At 41.2% G+C, this 13,676-nt stretch overlaps 1 protein-coding gene across 1 annotated transcript; it reads left to right on the top strand.

Moving 5' to 3' along the window:
• The first annotated feature begins 7,336 nt into the window (after positions 1 to 7,336).
• On the top strand, positions 7,337 to 9,012 carry gh1 (growth hormone 1). Its single transcript, XM_031738690.1, has 6 exons — positions 7,337 to 7,424; positions 7,517 to 7,650; positions 8,071 to 8,187; positions 8,311 to 8,454; positions 8,527 to 8,673; positions 8,753 to 9,012. Exons 1-6 carry the CDS (start codon positions 7,406 to 7,408, stop codon positions 8,813 to 8,815), a joined length of 624 nt encoding a protein of 207 aa, XP_031594550.1. The 5' UTR covers positions 7,337 to 7,405; the 3' UTR covers positions 8,816 to 9,012.
• The last annotated feature ends 4,664 nt before the right edge of the window (positions 9,013 to 13,676 follow it).

The raw sequence follows: 13,676 nt of genomic DNA on the forward strand, positions 1-13,676 counted from the left end.
CAGAGGCGCGAGTCCTTCCCCTTGGTCACCTCCTGCAGCTGATATTCGGCTGGTTTTGCTGTTGTTGGCTCTAATCTGAGCTGCTGTCAACTCTTCGGATGAACTCTTCCTCACCAGACAGAGACTTACATCAAAGAGTTTGGTGATTCTTGAAGAAACGTTATTGAAACTTTATGGGGATTTTTTTTAAATAACAGATGATCACCATAAAAAACATCATTAATGAGAAAACATGTCCCCGCACTGGCTCAGACCAGTTTCTCTTGGATTTCTCACTTTCATGCAGTGTTGAATAAATTCAGTTTCCTGTGTGATTGCCGACCGCTGTGAATACATTTACAAACATCTGACCGTGTTTTTCACTCGGGTACATCTTGTTCTCAGTACATGTAATAACATAACTATTCAGGTCAGCTATTTATTAGTTTCTGTGCTGTTTCACTCTTTCCAGCAGCTGAACAAATGTCCGTTTATTGATTTATCTAAAAGTCAAAACAGGGGTTGCATTTTCATTCATTATTTTTTTCTAGAAAAAGAAAAAAAATCATCATTCATGTTTTTTAAACAGTGGCTTGCAAAAGTATTCAGCCCCCTTGAACTTTTCCACATTTTGTCACATTACAGCCACAAACATGAATCAATGTTATTGGAATTCCACGTGAAAGACCAACACAAAGTGGTGCACACGTGAGAAGTGGAACGAAAATCATACATGATTCCAAACTTTTTTACAAATACATAACTGAAAAGTGGGGTGTGCATAATTATTCAGCCCCCTGAGTCAATGCTTTGTAGAACCACCTTTTGCTGCAATTACAGCTGCCAGTCTTTTAGGGTATGTCTCTACCAGCTTTGCACATCTACAGACTGAAATCCTTGCCCATTCTTCTTTGCAAAACAGCTCCAGCTCAGTCAGATTAGATGGACAGCGTTTGTGAACAGCAGTTTTCAGATCTTGCCACAGATTCTGGATTGGATTTAGATCTGGACTTTGACTGGGCCATTCTAACACATGGATATGTTTTGTTTTAAACCATTCCATTGTTGCCCTGGCTTTATGTTTAGGGTCGTTGTCTTGCTGGAAGGTGAACCTCCGCCCCAGTCTCAAGTCTTTTGCAGACTCCAAGAGGTTTTCTTCCAAGATTGCCCTGTATTTGGCTCCATCCATCTTCCCATCAACTCTGACCAGCTTCCCTGTCCCTGCTGAAGAGAAGCACCCCCAGAGCATGATGCTGCCTCCACCATATTTGACAGTGGGGATGGTGTGTTCAGAGCGATGTGCAGTGTTTGTCACGGTTTGACATGGCAGACCGTGGGGATATGGGGAATGGAGGACCCAGGCGCGGTGCTCTTAGTACAAGCAGTGCGTTTATTTACATTGATGGAAAAACATGACAATAAATCCCATGCTCTCCCGACTCCCGTGACGTGTCCTCTTCCCAGTGTTAGTGCTCCTGTCTCCGCTTCTCCGTGATGAGCACCCCGGGCTCGCTGCCCTCTCGTCTCTCGCTACTCCTGGGGACATAAGAGAGAGGCAGCTGTCAGACACACAATAATGCAGGAGACTCAAACTAAGAACTGGTCGAGAGACTAACGTGAAGCCACACAATGATCCAGCGTCGGAGAGAGCTCCACCACACTCTCAAGTAGCTCCTCCGACGAGGCCTGATCAGCTGCAGGTGTGACATGGTCTTCAGCTGTGGCCAGTCACCTGCCAGGGCCACACCCACACACACACACATGCAGGGAGAACGAGGGACAGCAATACAAAATACATATATTATAATATTAGTCCAAAACTGCTCAGGGTCCTGGGTCGCTCAGACCCAGGACCCTGACAGTGTTAGTTTTCCGCCACACATAGTGTTTTGCATTTTGGCCAAAAAGTTCCATTTTGGTCTCTTCTGACCAGAGCACCTTCTTCCACATGTTTGCTGTGTCCCCCACATGGCTTGTGGCAAACTGGAAATGGGACTTCTTATGGTTTTCTGTTAACAATGGCTTTCTTCTTGCCACTCTTCCATAAAGGCCAACTTTGTGCAGTGCACGACTAATAGTTGTCCTATGGACAGATTCCCCCACCTGAGCTGTAGATCTCTGCAGCTCGTCCAGAGTCACCATGGGCCTCTTGGCTGCATTTCTGATCAGCACTCTCCTTGTTCGGCCTGTGAGTTTAGGTGGACGGCCTTGTCTTGGTAGGTTTACAGTTGTGCCATACTCCTTCCATTTCTGAATGATGGCTTGAACAGTGCTCCGTGGGATGTTCAAGGCTTGGGAAATCTTTTTGTAGGCTAAGCCTGCTTTAAATTTCTCAGTAACTTTATCCCTGACCTGTCTGGTGTGTTCTTTGGATTTCATGGTGTTGTTGCTCCCAATATTCTCTTAGACAACCTCTGAGGCCGTCACAGAGCAGCTGTATTTGTACTAACATTAGATTACACACAGGTGCACTCTATTTAGTCATTAGCACTCATCAGGCAATGTCTATGGGCAACTGACTGCACTCAGACCAAAGGGGGCTGAATACTTACGCACACCCCACTTTGCAGTTATTTATTTGTAAAAAATGTTTGGAGTCATGTATGATTTTCGTTCCACTTCTCACGTGTACACCACTTTATATTGGTCTTTCACGTGGAATTCCAATAAAATTGATTCATGTTTGTGGCTGTAATGTGACAAAATGTGGAAAAGTTCAAGGGGGCTGAATACTTTTGCAAGTGAGGAGGAAACAAGAGCAGGAAAGCCACAGGTCAGACAGAAACCCACACTCGAGAGAGCAAATTTATCGTCTACATGTAACTGTTTTACTATCTGGTGCAGATTTTTTATTCTTTATTCTTTTTTTGAGATGATGGGAGCAGACACAGGCCGTATGGAGACAGAATCTGTCACGGTCAGACTCAGGACCATGACAGAATCGTGCTATACGAAGTTTTCAGTGCTTCACCCTCGATGCAGGCTGATACTTGCTGATGTCGCTGTGCTAGTTTGAAAAATCTTTAGAACTTTCAGATTTGATATCATAATCACCACTGCAGACTTCTCCATCAACTCCCCACGCTGCCTCCTACAGAAGTTCTCTGACGACTCTGCCATAGTCGGCCTCATCACAGGTGAGGACAACTCAGAGTACAGACAGTGGACTCTGGACTTTGTAGACTGGTGCCAGCAGAACCACCTGCTGATCAACGCCGGGAAAACCAAGGAGTTGGTGGTGGACTTCCGGAGACGCAGACCCACCACACTGACACTGGTGAACATCCAGGGAGTGGACATTGAGATAGTGGACTCTTATAGGTACCTGGGTGTTCACCTGAATAATAAACTGGACTGGAGCCACAACACTGATGCTCTTTACAGGAAGGGTCAGAGCAGACTCTACCTGCTGAGGCGGCTGAGGTCATTTGGAGTACAGGGAGCGCTTTTAAAGACCTTCTATGACTCTGTGGTGGCATCTGTCATTTTTTACAGTGTGGTATGTTGGAGCAGCAGTTTATCAGCAGCTGAGAGGAAGAGGTTGGATAAACTCATCAGGAAGGCCAGCTCTGTTCTGGGATGCACCCTGGACCCAGTGCAGGTGGTGGGAGACAGAAGGACTCTGGCCAAAATAACATCTCTGATGGACAGAGTCTCCCACCCCATGCATGTAAATGTTGCTGAACTGCAGAGCTCCTTCAGTGACAGACTGCTGCATCCTCGATGCATGAAGGAGCGTTTCCGCAGGTCCTTCCTCCCTGCAGCTGTCAGACTGTACAATCAGAACTGCTCCCAACAATCATAGATGTTTACATCTGCGCTGTAACTGCAATAAGTTAATCAACCGATTTGCACTACAACCTGGTTTACCTCTTATCTGTAGTTATTTATATTTAATTTAATAACTGTACAGTACTCTGTTTATAGTAACCATTGTCCTTAATGTAAATATGTAAGAAAAATTGTGTATGTTTCTGTTCTGTGTCCTGTGTACTGTGTTTGTTTGTATATGTGTCTTTCTGGCTGCTGTTAAAACCAAATTTCCCCTTGTGGGACAATTAAAGGATTATTCTATTCTATTCTATTCTAAATTCTTCATCACAGAGTCGTTCATGATCACAATGGCATCTGAGGGGTGTCTGCCAATGAATCATCCTCATTAACTAAACAAAATCACAATGCTGTAAGGGTAACACTGCTGACTTTAGACTTTAGTCCAGGACATAACAAAAGCTTATCAGTATCAGCAGGAACTATGGATTGAACGTAGCACACATAAATTTTACTTTCTGGTTTTAATTTGAACACCACACTGTAAAATCTAATTGGTTCAAAGAACTCAAAAAAACTATGCAAACTCGTTGCCTCAAAAAACTTGAGTAAAGTTTTACTTAAGATGATTAAGTTAGGGCAACTTACTCATTTTGAGTACACTGTACAGCCTCATTAGTTCCCAGAACTCAAAAAAACTATGCAAACTTGTTGTCTCAAAAAAATTGAGTAAAGCTTACTTAAGATGACTGTTAGGACAACTTATTCATTGCAAGTATGCACTATTAAGAATAACTTGATATTTCTGACTGTACAATACTAATTGTTTACCTACTGACAAACATTTCAAATTTAACTAAATGAAAAAACAATTTGTGGTAACCTGAATATGATTAAAAATAATTAACGACACTTTTTGTAATGATGTTAAAATCAGCCCAACTTTTATTTTCAAATTCAAAAAAGTATAACAGCCAACATACTGGACACTGTTCTGCCGAACAACAAACAATTATATTGCCATCACTGTTATAATCTTACAATGAAACAAAGTCTCAGATTTAATTATTCTGAAAATAAGTTTAGGTCTACCACAAGTTTGTTTAGTGCTTACATTACTTATATAATCAGAATAAAATATATTTATTATTCTGTCACAAGTGCAGTCTCTAATTTAAACAACACGTTTTTCATTCCAACACAGGAGCTGGAATGTTGTAATATTTTAAGGATGCTTGTTTCCAGTCCAGGCATTACTGCCTGAATGACTGTCATTGATTGAGGTGATCCAAATGTAAGTGCAGAAGAAAGTCTTTAACTTCCCTTGTCCTGTAAGCAAACAATCATATTTTTTGGAACATGAACTTAATTGCTTTCTTAAAACATTTTTTCTGCATTTGGTATAGAACAGACTCCAATTTAGACGATCTCAGGCTCCCTCCCCACCGGAGAGGTGACATTCAATGTCCCAAATTGTCAGTCTGGATAGCCCTGACCACCACCCAACATACAATAATGTCATGAAAGCATCATTTTAAAAAGGGCTATGCAAACATGGCCAATAACTTTCATTCTAATGATGTGCAAATTTTGATTTGGGAACAAAACAAATGTTGCTGTTAGAAAACTTGCAGACTTCACTATATACAGTGTAGACCCTCTAAACTAAGTTTGGGGGATGTGATCTTTCAAGAAATGCAGACCAAACTGTTGTTGTTTGTTTACTTACACAGCATGTCTTGTAGAATTAACTGTGGTCACCAGCAACAGCATAGTGCAGTCATATCTAAAGTCTAATAACAGAAGACAGGAAAAGATCAGTAAAGAAACAACTTCCCCAAACCAAAACACAAATAAAACAATAAGTAAAACAGGGTGATCTAAAGTATGGTTAAAGTTCAGCCTGATTAATATAAATGTCACTGACAGTTGCTAACATATTGGAAAACCAAAACACTTACTGATGTCTTTCTGTCCAACAGCAGGAGTGCTGGTCCCGAGCCTCAAAGACAGTAAGAAGCAAGCAGAGGGAGAAAAAACAGAACATTTTTTTAGAAGCAGATTTGATCCTTAATGGCTGTGCAATCATTATAACTTACAACACAGGTCAATGTAGACCCCATACAACCAAATTAGACTAACACATATAGTATTAAAAACACCATCTACTACTGTGTCTGAATGTGTGGTATTGGCACTGTCAGTTTAGGCCTGAAGAGATATGTGTTTTAAAAAAGACCACCTAATTTAAATATAATCATTACATACTTGTTAAAAGTTAACTTCCAATATATAAAGTTTCTAATAAGCAAAATGACCAGATCTAACATGTGGCAGGGTTTATATGTAACATAATGTTTCTTATGATTCAACTGTGGAATTTAACTTAATTCTTTAGAAGGACAAGCTATATTACTTTATTCTCAAGTATAAAGCCAACCTAGACTTTAACCATTTAACAGGCCACTAATCTGGATTATAGCTTTCACAACAAAACTTTTTTTAAACACATTTTTAAACAAAATAAATACTATTGTTATTATTATTATTATTATTATTTAAAATATAATAAAACAGAAAAGTGGTTAAATATAAAAGCAGTTTGCTTATGTTGTTAAATAAAGGCTAGATTTGACATTAATAGATGCCCCAGATGTTCAAAAGCTGCCACAAAGCATTAAAAAAATAGACGTCTCCGAAAACGTCGGAGCATTTTTGCAAATATGTGTGTCTTGATAAATCGAGCAGATATTTGAACTTTACACAGCTACATTCTCGCCTGAAAATATCTTAAACGTTTATTTTGTGACCCAGAAAAAGTAATATTTAAAAGTTTTTTAGCCGGGCTCCTCCGCCATTGCCGCGCTTACAAGTACGCACAGGCTCTGACAACCGCGGCGACAAATGCGATCCTCCTTTTCCCCAGACTACCCTTTCTGGGTCACAAAATAACCTTTTAAGATATTTTCAGGATGTGTCCATGGCTAGGCGCAGTGTGATATGACACCTGAGGAATAGAATAAGTATGGGGAGAAGGAACCTTGAATTATGAAATAGCTGCACTTTAATGTAAGTTTCATTAAAGTGTTTTCAGGTCCAACTGATAAAGCATGAATGTTAAATTGTGTCGACCTTTATTTCAGAATTCAGTTTAATGACTGAATGTTCTGTCAACAAAAGGTGATTGTGAGTCATCAAAGCGAGCACTACTGTCTGTCACCATGAAAACCTGAACACATGTCAAACTGTCGGTGTGAACATTTCTGTCCCAACTCATTCGTGAGCATGTGCGTTCAAAGTGACTTCTCTGTGGATGAAAGCTCGAATAAAATCTTTTCACCTGAAAAATTTGATTTGATGTAAATATTTTGGAGTTTTTAAAAACTTTACATTAGATCTCCTTTTAAATGTTAACAAACATGTTGGATGTCAGAGCACTTTAGTCACCAGCGGTGTGTTTTTCATGTAGCATCAATATGATGATTGAGGTGTTAATGTTAATTAGACTTAGACACACGTGTTTGCTCATGTAACGTTTCTCCTGATGAATTTAAACATCTAGTTTTCAACTATAAAAGCAAAAACTCTGAGCTGAAAACATCAGAACCACCGACTCACATCATAATCATCTGAGCCGCAAACAGAGCCTGAACTGATGCCAGCCATGAACTCAGGTAAGACATCTGGGCTCCCCCACGAGAAGGGACCACTGCTTTATGATATTTAACAAAGTCTGAAACTGTCTGTCTGTCTGTCTGTCTGTCAGTCGTCCTCCTGCTGTCGGTTGTGTGTTTGGGCGCCTCCTCTCAGCAGATCACAGACAGCCAGCGTTTGTTCTCCATTGCAGTCAACAGAGTCACGCACCTGCACCTGCTCGCCCAGAGACTCTTCTCGGACTTTGTAAGCCTGCAGCAGCTCAACAATCTTTCTTCTTTCTGAAAAAGACCAAATGTTACCTAAATCAAAGCTAATGCACAGGACAGAAACTAGGTTCAAAATACGTTCAACAAAATGTTCTGGATATTCAGTGTGTGCAGTGAGTTTCGATGCACACAGACATATGGACACATTTCACATTTGATGTCAAGGGAACCGAGACACTTTGTAGACTGTCACTGCTAAAAACACAGCAGATGTTTACACTTTACATTTTAGTGACAGTCAGCTATAATCTCAGGATATTCAGTTAAGAATTATGAAACGATATTAAAATTTGCTGTCAGTCAATAAAACACAGGTATTCCTGTGTATTTTGTGTATTTCTGTATGCACCTTTGTATTTTTGTGTGTTACCATTCTTTAATTCTACACATGTCATAGGAGAGCTCTCTGCAGACGGAGGAGCAACGTCAGCTCAACAAAATCTTCCTGCAGGACTTCTGCAACTCTGATTACATCATCAGCCCGATCGACAAACACGAGACGCAGCGCAGCTCGGTCATTAAACTACACAGTACTACGCAACACTGCACAGCAGTACACAGTACTACACAGTACCAGAGGTACTCTGCCCATGCGATAATCTTCTGAAGCTGTTGTCTGCTTATTGATGGGTCACAGGTCCTGAAGCTGCTGTCGATCTCCTATGGACTGGTTGAGTCCTGGGAGTTTCCCAGCCGCTCTCTGTCTGGAGGTTCCTCTCTGAGGAACCAGATTTCACCAAGGCTGTCTGAGCTTAAAACGGGAATCTTGCTGCTGATCAGGGTGAGAAGATAAATTGCACAAACATATTGCTCCATGCATGGTACCAATGCGACTAACCACCTGACTCTACAGGCCAATCAGGATGAAGCAGAGAATTATCCTGACACCGACACCCTCCAGCACGCTCCTTACGGAAACTATTATCAAAGTCTGGGAGGGAACGAATCGCTGAGACAAACTTATGAATTGCTGGCTTGCTTCAAGAAGGACATGCACAAGGTGAGGTAGTGGATAATGGTGATGTCACTGTGATGATGACAATGATGTAATGATGGTGAAGATGACATTTTTGTTGCAGGTGGAGACCTACCTGACGGTAGCTAAATGTCGACTCTCTCCGGAAGCAAACTGCACTCTGTAGCTCCACCTAATATTGATATTGATACGTGCTCTGTAGCCCCACCCTCATGTTGGCAAACTCTGCTTACATGTGTTAGCATTAGCAATAGGATAATAATAGCAGTGGTAATCGTGACATCAGAAGTTTTTCTGACATAACTGTGATGCAAGGTGTGAACGGGAATAATGTTATTCTGTGAAATAAATGTGTTGCATTGATGTGTGGAGTCTGTTCTTTCTGATTTATTTGGAGAATTTATTCTCTATCCTGTGACTTCTTACACAGAAACACATGCTGACGTGAGCTGAGGTCCATATCGATGGCAGAAAAACTGACTCGAACATGTCAGCTTAGAAATGATCTTCTTATGTCCTCTGACAGTGGACTCGTCTCTGTGCTTGTCCTGCTAGACCTCAGTGCTGCGTTCAATACTGTCGACCATAATATCCTATTAGAGCGATTAGAACATGCTGTAGGTATTACAGGTACTGCACTGCAGTGGTTTGTATCATATCTATCTAATAGACTCCAATTTGTACATGTAAATGCAGAGTCCTCTCCACACGCTGAGGTTAATTATGGAGTTCCACAGGGTTCGGTGCTAGGACCAATTCTGTTTACATTATACATGCTTCCCTTAGGCAGCATCATTAGAAGACATAGCATAAATTTTCACTGCTATACAGATGACACCCAGCTCTATCTATCCATGAAGCCAGGTAACACACACCAATTAGTTAAACTGCAGGAATGTCTTAAAGACATAAAGACCTGGATGGCCGCTAACTTTCTGCTTCTTAATTCAGATAAAACTGAGGTTATTGTACTCGGCCCTGAAAAAGAAACGTGGTGTCATGATATGCTGTGTGCAGGTGACATGTAAAGATATTTTAACAAAATAAACTATTAGTACTCTTAGTCTGGTGTCAAAAATGAAGAAAACTCAGACTCCAATGGAAACCATGCAACAAGGGATCTTGCAGCTAGAACTGAGGAAAGGCTGAAAGTCTGGTGATTCCAACAGTCCATTTTGTTTGGGAAGGTTCCTCACTGAGACATGACCCGGAAGTGTCTGTGTGTTGGCCATAATAAGACCTGTTCCAGTTCACCAAATACAAAGGAAAGGAGCTTCAGTGCCTCCTTATTGCTTCCTGTAGCGAAGGATACACTGGGCCATCCTTTGTGAAGGAAGGAGAAAACGCCATCCCACAATTTATTGTGACAGACTGTCTGACCATTCGTGAAAACCATCAATATAATATGCATAATGCTGCCAGTTCACTTCAATAAAAACTGGCATTCTCCCAAGAGAGTGTGAATTAGTGGCTCCTGTCGTGATAGCGCTGTGTGGCAGGCAACATGTAGGACCCAAATGCAAAACACTCAACGCAGAAATGAACTTAAAGAGGCTGCTTTGCAGTAGCATAATTCTCAAAAATTAAACTTGCAAAAAACAAACCAAAACTGGAGATTAATACACAGGAATACAACACTAGGAAACCTGGAGACAAGAGACTAGGGAGGAGGCGCACAGCAGGGAACACACACAGCGTGAGGATACGACGCGACACTGATTGAGAGAAACAGAGGGCTAAAATACACAGAGGAATAACAAGGGAATGGGACACAGGAGGAGAGCACACCTGGGAGTAATCAAACACAACCAGACCAGGGGAAGCCAAACTAGAGACACTGACATGAGACAGACTTATAAAGTAAAACAGGAAACACAACACACAGACGCGGACGCGGACTTGACAAGGGGATACAGCTGACAGGGGAGACCGAGCAACCATGGAACAGACTGACAAAATACTGACAAAATCAAAGTTATATAATAATAATAACAACAACAATGTATACTTTATTGATCCCTGTGGGCAAATTCCTCTCTGCATTTAACCCATTCACTCTGCGAAGCAGTGGGCAGCCATTGGGGAGCCCGGGGAGCAGTGTGTAGGGACGGTACCTTGCTGGGGTACCTCAGAGTAGCCGTTCAGTGGATTCGAACCCCCGACCTTCTGATCATGGGACCATCACAATGCAAAACTCAAAACACTGTGTCACTGGCCTAGGACCATGACAGCTCCAAAGTCCAGTGTGAGCTCAGGTTTCACGTTTCTCTCTGAAAAAAGCAGGGCAAGTCAGATCAATGAGAGCAGGTTGCTAGAGAATTGATATGATTTTGATTTAAGAAAGAACTCTTCTGATAGAAATCAAGGAGCACCATGCAAAGAGTTCTGATTGGAGCTCAGGATTTATCCAGAGGAAAGCCGCATAATTTCAAACCTAAAGCCTGTGTTAGGTTAGGCTCTTGCCCAAGGATGCTTAGCATGCAGACTAGGGGAAGAAGCCAGGAAGCGAACCACCAACCTTGCGATCAGCAGATGACCTGCTCTACCGCCTGAGCTACAGCCACCACAGACCTACACCCTGTGAAATGAAACAGCGTTCCTCCGACACTCTGGTGCTACACATGACATATAACAGACGAACACAGGACTGCTTGAAGTGCAACGTGCAAAAAATGCAAAAAAACAAGACAGTGTAACTCTAGACAGAACAGGACGATACAGACACAAGACAACACAAGACAGTGCAATGGAAATGTGCAAAATGTGCAAATAGTAACCTGGTGTCTGAAGGTGTGTGTGTGTGTGTGTGTTTTGTCATTCCAGTCACTGGGTGTTCAGGAGTCTGACGGCTTGGGGGAAGAACTGTTCCGTAGTTTGGCAGTGAGGTACCGGATGCTCCGGTACCTCTTTCCAGAAGGCAGCAGGGTGGAGAGTGTGTGTGGGTCCTCCACAATGCTGTTGGCTTTGCGGATGGAGCGGGTTCTATAAGTGTCTGTGATGGAGGAAAGAGAGGCTCCAATGATCTTCTCAGCTGCTCTCACTATCCGTTGTAGGGTGTTGCGATCTGATACCAGGGGCGATTTTAGCCCATTTTTTGAAGCACCCCCAAAAATGGATCAAAGCACCCCCAAAGATTTCTTACTTTTTTGGAAAATATTTGCTGTTTGTGTGCCACACTACTAAAAATATAAAAAGCATTCAGTACTTGGTTGAGACGTAACATTTTAACAACAAAAGTATAGATACCCCCCCTCCCAAAATGGTTTGTTCCAGCTCGCCTCTCCCCTACTCTGGCTCTGGCGCCGTTGCTGCCAGAGTGATGGTGGCTGACACGCAGCGGAGCGGAGGTGTGAGTGCTGGCTTAAAACAGGACATATTAGCTGCATTTAACCTTCAGTTACTCTTTATATAGTTAGGTAGGAGTTAGGCCATGTTTCTTTTTAACTGAAAAACATTACACCCAGGCAACCTGCAGTGTTGGAAACGTGTTTTCCAACGATGTTTGCTACCCTACAATCCGTCCTACTCTGTAGTAAAATCAGCGACATTTGACCGTCCTGTTGCTCCCATTGAAATTTAGCCTATTTAAAATCTAAAACTGAAAATTGTCTGTAGCCTGCTGTTGTTGCCACTGTCCTGTTTGAAGTGGAATGAGAGAAGCTGGTTATTTTGTCATATGTGCATGTGCCAATATTAAACCCAGGAGCCACATTCAGGTAAACTTGTAAGATTAAATGATGTGTCAATAAAGGATAATGTTGGATCAGTGTTTCAATATTTATATCTTTTATTAGATGTACATGTGGTTTGGTTATTTGCCATTTGGTTGAAAGTACACTGGGGACTTTTTTTTATTAGTGTTCTTAATAATAATAATTTTTTTTAATGTTAATGTAATTTTTTCATCTAATTGAATACAATCTATTTGTGTATGATTGTCAGTCCAAAGAGGGAGAGAGGAAAGAGGGGAGCGTGAGGAGAAAGTACAAGGTCAGGAAGAAACAGGTAAGAAAACAGACAGGGAACAGTGACATTCAAAACAAACTGTTAAACTGCTTGAGAGAGTTGACCACCAAAAAGTGATAGACAGATTTGCCAACCTCAAGGTGAGGCACATAGGTTAAATTAAAAGAAAAAATCTGCAGAGCCGTAGAAGTATCTGCAGTAAAGATCTTTTCATACATTGTATACATTGTACCATAGGCAAAGTTGCCTCCATTTTTATAATTTTTTCATCAATATTTTGTACATTTCAAGGACTCAATTTTTGGAGTGTATTTTTATATATCTGTATTGTATTATACATACACATTAAAAGTGAATCTCTGTCCAAAAAATGCACTCAGTTTACTTGTTACTCACTGTGAGCATCATTCATCATTTTCCCCCAGTAATTAAGGTTAGGATATGTATTTTTTTTTTATTATTCCAATCCATTCTTCGTTTGCAGCATTTAAATAACCTTTATCTGATTTGATGGTTTTGTTACAGACTTTAAAAAAAAGTGTTTTGCTTTTCTTTCACAAATATGGGGATTAAATTGTGTTAAAATGTACAAAACAATGATGTCATGTTTTGTGACGAGGACCCAGGCACAGAGAGACTTGATGAAAGAGTTAGATACCGATATTCTTATATTATCAGAAACCTGGCTTACAAAATCAATTACTGACAGAGACGTTGCAATAACGGGCTATAATCTTTTCCGTTGCGACTGCCCCAGAAAGGGTGGCGGTGTTGCAATTTATGTAAAAAGTAAATTCCATGTTACTGTCGATTCATCTGTATCTGTTTGTAAACAGTTTGAACTTCTTGCACTCAAGCTCCAACTTTTCAAGGGCTATTTTATTACCATCGTGGGCTGTTATAGACCCCCCTCGGCTAGTAGCGAGGCTTTAGTTTCACTTAGTGAAAAACTGTCTACTTTAAATTTTAATGAAATTGTGCTGGGCGGAGATTTCAACTGGGACTGGTTGTCCTCTGCCTCAGACAGTTTTAAATCCATGTGTGATTCATATAATCTCACA

This window comes from Oreochromis aureus, linkage group 4 (assembly GCF_013358895.1).
Source record: "Oreochromis aureus strain Israel breed Guangdong linkage group 4, ZZ_aureus, whole genome shotgun sequence".
Taxonomy (NCBI): domain Eukaryota; kingdom Metazoa; phylum Chordata; class Actinopteri; order Cichliformes; family Cichlidae; genus Oreochromis; species Oreochromis aureus.